At 36.8% G+C, this 5,550-nt stretch overlaps 1 protein-coding gene across 1 annotated transcript in view; it reads right to left on the bottom strand.

The window, feature by feature from the left end:
• Positions 1-2,666, bottom strand: part of IleRS (Isoleucyl-tRNA synthetase) — an 8,719-nt gene extending 6,053 nt beyond the window's left edge. Inside the window, exons 1-6 of the mRNA XM_027376566.2 lie at positions 2,546-2,666; positions 1,580-1,717; positions 1,148-1,304; positions 801-951; positions 316-504; positions 5-138 (exon numbers count right to left, since the gene is read on the bottom strand). Of these exons, the coding sequence (XP_027232367.2) occupies positions 5-138; positions 316-504; positions 801-951; positions 1,148-1,304; positions 1,580-1,713 (765 nt within the window). The 5' untranslated portion in view covers positions 1,714-1,717; positions 2,546-2,666. The remainder of the gene's footprint in view (positions 1-4; positions 139-315; positions 505-800; positions 952-1,147; positions 1,305-1,579; positions 1,718-2,545) is intronic.
• Positions 2,667-5,550: the final 2,884 nt, after the last annotated feature.

Here is a 5,550-nt window from a genome sequence, read left to right as displayed (position 1 = left end):
TTACCTTGCCCTGAACCTTAACATAGTCCATTTCTGGATTCACACACAGTGCCAGATTTGAAGGCAGGGTCCAAGGAGTTGTAGTCCATGCTACTAGAAGGACATCCTTCTCATTCAGGATTGGAAAATTGACAACAACTGTAGGCAAATAAAGTGGTTTAGTTCATTTTTTATAAAACATTATTTATATAAATGTGCTCGATGCTATCCATGTCAAATGTGGCACATTAATATATCAATAATGCATTATGGGAAATGAAAACGGAAGGCACTATTCAACACTTCAAAAAACAATAATCATAATAAAACCCTTACCTGATGGATCTTGTGTGTCCTTGTAGTTCTGACCTGCTTCGAAGTTGGACAAGGGTGTTGAGCAGGCAGTCGAGAATGGCATCACCTTGAAGCCACGATAAACCAGCCCCTTTTGGTACAGCTGCGAGAAGATCCACCAGATGCTCTCCATATACCAAGGGTACAAGGTCTTGTAATCATTCTTAAAATCTGGAATTAAGTAATTTCTTTGTAAGAATTTCAGTCAGAAAGCAAAGTAGATATAAATAAATTCCTTAAGCCTTATGTTATTTAGGTCTCTGTGCACCTATAAATGTTACTTCCTTTACAATATTTAAAAAATATTCAAATTTAGGTTGATAATGGAAACACCAACAAGAAAGTACCATCTACCCAATTATACATCACTCTGAAATATAATCCTAAAAATAAACACCTGTGACTATGTGTGTATTTTTAAACATATCTATCTTAATGTAACATTAAAATCAATACAGCCACTTTACCAATCCAACGTCCCATCCTGGTAATGATCTGCTCCCAGTCTTCCGAATATCTTGTGACAATACTACGACAAAGCTCATTATATTTCTTGATCCCAATTTTCTGTACATCCTCAGGTCCATTGATGTTATGAGTTTTGTCAATTTCATATTCCTTTTGAGAAGAGGTAGAAAAAGAAAGGTGTGTAAAATTATGTATCATTATACCAATATTTCAATAAATATTAATGAGAGGAAATATAAAAAATTACCATTTGTACTTTAGAAATGAAATGTTGAGAATCCTCAAAAAATCAAAGAAAATTCTTGAAACATTAAAGTCATTCCATCAGAGTATAAAAATTGCTCACCACTGGGAGGCCATGGGTATCCCAGCCAAAGCGACGTTCAACATGATGTCCTGTCTGGTGTGCCCATCGCGTAACTACATCCTTAATGGTTCCAGCCAGAATGTGCCCATAGTGGGGAAGACCCGTGGCAAATGGTGGGCCGTCGTAAAAAGTAAACCTATTGCAGAAATGGAATTAGAAAAACGTATGTTCAGATTACATAGTAAACATATTTAATAAAGGAAATATATAGTGCTATATAAAGACAAGAAGATGCACTTAAAAACAAATATTGAAATATAAAGACATCCTCGAACAAAAAGAAATAAACTACTACTAACATTTAGATGAATATGATAAACCCAATAATCTATTTAAGTCACCAAAAGGTTTCATGAATTAAAAATTGAGAACAAGCTTAACAATCCAAGAAAATTTCAGATTTAAGCTTACTTTGGTCTATCCTTGCTCTGCTTGAGTGAGGTCTGGAAAGCATCCAGTTTCTTCCACAGCTCCATCACATTCTCCTCCTCCTTCTGAAAGGAGTCCTTGTCCACAGTCGGGACAGGCTCCAGCCGGTCACCCATTGTGCTGTGGGAGTAAGAGAATGTTAAACATAAATTTGCACACCTTCATTAGGATACGCAGACATACTTAATACTAGGTTACAGGGCCAGAAATTTGGTAGAATTTAATTTACACAATACCATGCTTTTAAAGCCAGCAACTGCCTTACACTCTGCTACTACTTATCAAAACCATAACTAATAAAGATGATGCACCCTCTCCACTTGATTACTTATCACTTTTCCTTATCATTATCCACTTTTGTGAGATAATCTTATATAATAATCCAATTACCAATAAGTAATTATTCATTCATTTTTGGTATTGGCAGTTTTGTGTAGTTACTTCTGTCGTGAATGCCACAGACATACTAATAAAACATTTGAACAATTTCTGGTGACTGCACCTTCATTTTCTTACAATACCCTATCTGACATTTCTATGAGGAAGTCTATCCGACCTGCTGACGTCTCTTAATCTACTGACAGTCAACCAGAATAAAGGAAAAAACCTCATCTGCAATACCTCACTTCCTTGTCATTCTCTCTAACAGCAATATGGGCCTTCGTTTCCCTGCACCCTACACACACATTAAACATCTTGGTCCAATTCATGGCTTAAAGAGTGAGAAATAAAGATGCCAAAAGCGCCATTAAACTTTGTCGTCACACAAGCCTTCTGAATAAGTGAAAAACCTGACCTTTGAGGCAGGCAGCGGGACACAAAAACAACAATAACAAACCACATTAACACATAATCAGGACAAAAGATTTAGGAAAAACCTTCATTCTGTCAACCTCATGGCATAAACACATACTCCTCCTCCTCTCTCATCTCCAAGATAGGCCATACCTTTGTTTATGTGGTATTTGGTATAAAAATCCTGGCAGGCGGACAATGTGCGACCGGGCTGAGCGGAGAGGCCTTCAGGGGGACCCGGTCCCGGCCTGCGAGCGGAAAGGCGACGAATGCGCTACATTGAGCAAAAAGCATCTAAATTTGTGATTAATTTCTCCCTAAACACTAGTAATGACGCATAAAGACATTAAATAACTTGAATATAATAAAGCTACGCTGAATAAAATCCGGCAGGTATATTTTCCATGCTAAATCAATGGATATATAGATTTAAAAAAAACTCGGTTCACTGCATATCTATACGGTAAGCCTATGTGAGAACATAAAATATTGTAAGGAATGCATTGTCGGTGCTCATATGAAGTACTTATCTTATTCTGTAAATTCATTCTTTTCTTGGTCCGGCCTCTTATAAAGATTTATTTCGCTAAATAGGTGCTAATGGTGAGATGGATGACAGCTTTTGGTATAGTACATACTTTCATTATAGTTCTATATGCTCTAGAGTGTCCGAATTAAAACATATAACTTCGCATTCATGGTGTCATGTGAGAACGATTAACATAAGCTTTCTACAAAACCATAAAGTGAAGGGTATATAGACGACAAAGGCGCTAGACATAGCATCTTGTATTCGCGCTAAGTTAGCAATACTGGTGACAACTACGATCTCAAAAATCCACATGTCCTAAGAGTTATACGCGCTTAAGAAACAAGGGAATTTGTTTGAATTTTAATACTAATTTCTATCTATTTTATCGGTGATGTCATGAGCTACTGCGATGCTGCGCCGTCATTCCAAAGTGAATTATGAATTCGTGTTACCGGCGAACCGTTTCCCCCTGAATTTTAATTGCTCTCGCTCTCACTGATGCAATGACGTTATTCTTGTCATCATATAATAATTGCTTGGGAAATGCAAACGTGGCGACATTGATAACTATGAACATGTTGTCATCTGATGTTATCGCCGAATTTTTATTTCTAGAATCTGCTTAGTTTGTAGACTGAGATAAGACATGATTGTCACATATACACGTGTAAAGGATGGCACTATTACATCTGGAACGAACATGCTGCAAGAACAATCAAGAGGAACACATAATATGTATATACTGTGGCAATATTAAAGAAGATCAAATAAAGGGACCGATTAATGAGAAACGTTAAGTATGATAATGGAATCTGGTCACTGGAATCTGGGCCCGATCTATACAGAGACACAGAAGTTAATTGCCCTGGGTCCCTCGTGCCAAAGGGCCCCTAGGTTAAGGACTACCTTTATTTAATGAATATAACAATTTTAAAATGGTTTTACTATGAAACAGAATCAACAAAGTGTTGGAGGGGGACACTCGAAAATAGAAAGGCAGGGTATACCTACCCATTTCCAGGCGTCCTTCTCCCCCTCCCCCTTTTAAACAACACGATGAACTGGTAATAGTAATATACTAAGAAAAATAGTAAGCAAAGTTTATCCAGACATTATAGTCATAAATTTGCCTATAATACCATGATACAAAAGATATATATAAGGTAAGAGGTATTTGTTAATAAATATGAAATCTTTGTAATATTAACATTACTATGATCTGTATTACAAAGTGAATCTTGTAGTCATTTCTTCCAGCGCGAAACTTGAGAAAAAAATAACATCAAAATTTTTCGTCGGTAGTACGTGTACTTTTCGCTCTGAAGAAATGCGGTCTGTCATTTCTCCCAGTTCATTTGATTATCAGCCATATAATTTAATTACATCATTAAGGGACCGGCGACCCTGAAGCGCCCCGGGACCTCCAAAATCAAAATTCGGCCCTGATTGGAATGCCTGGAGGAAGATTTTGATGCCAGTGAACAGCTCAGATAATTCCATTTGGCGAATAGGACACAGATGTAGAGAAAATGCTTAAAGAAGTGAAAAAATGAAGTGAGGAGTTGTCCAAGGAGACATATTATTCTAGGTGCTATCCCGTATTTGCGATGATTCTCTTATCACATGTCAAGGAATTCCAAAACAGGATACAAACAACAACAAAGATAATGGCAATGATTATGAGGAAAAACATTATAATGATAATCATAATGATAACGATAATATTAATCATAATAACAGTAACAATGAAAATCATAATAAATAGATAAATAAACAATCAGACATCGGAAAATTAACCATCCCCTTTTTATGAATGACCGGTAGACCTATGCGAACAAAAAGAAAACAATGTCCGAATTTTATGTACTTTGAATGAGCTTGGAAGAGAAGAGAGACCCACACTAACGTTGAAAAATGGGATAGTAGTTTAAATCAAATGGAATAAAGTTACCAGGCGGGTTATTGGTTAATGTCAGGAAAAGAAGACAAATAATGCTTTGGGAACATTTCAAGCACAACACGCCAGGGAATAAAGAATCAAGTTGTTGAAGACAACAGGAGAGGGTTACGGAAAGTTCGAGGAATTAAAACTAAATAGAAATTTCATTCATTAACTCCTTGGCAATGTCGCTGATGAGATACTGAGCTGCACTTCCAGACTGGGCAGGATTTGAAGGGAGAAGGCTAGATCAGTAGCAAGTCGAGGTGTCATAGCATCTGATACTATTTTTGGAAAAAGCACATTTTGGTGACGTCACAAAAGTTACGGATGCTTTGTGAATATTGGTCGATCATTTTGGTCTTCTCAATTTTCAAAATGGGATGGAAAATAATTATTTTAATGGTTATATTTTCATTGGATAATCATCAAACTAGCTATGTGGGACGCCATGACACCTCGAGTTGCTGCTGATCTAGCCTTCAGGTGAAGCGTGGAGCAGGTAAGCAGACAGAGGAAGAATTTGAGAACAATACATAACGATTCACACTCTAAAGGCAATTTTGAACGATTTTATTTACCAAGAAAACGATGGGAGTAGAGCTCTTTCAGGTGCATACGATAGTCAATAGAACAAAAACTTCTTTAGAAACTTTGGGGACCACTGAGTTATTTGTGAAAAGTATG

The sequence above is a fragment of the Penaeus vannamei genome, chromosome 19, assembly GCF_042767895.1.
Source record: "Penaeus vannamei isolate JL-2024 chromosome 19, ASM4276789v1, whole genome shotgun sequence".
NCBI classification, from domain to species: Eukaryota; Metazoa; Arthropoda; class Malacostraca; order Decapoda; family Penaeidae; genus Penaeus; species Penaeus vannamei.
This window is presented reverse-complemented; position numbering and strand designations above follow the sequence as displayed.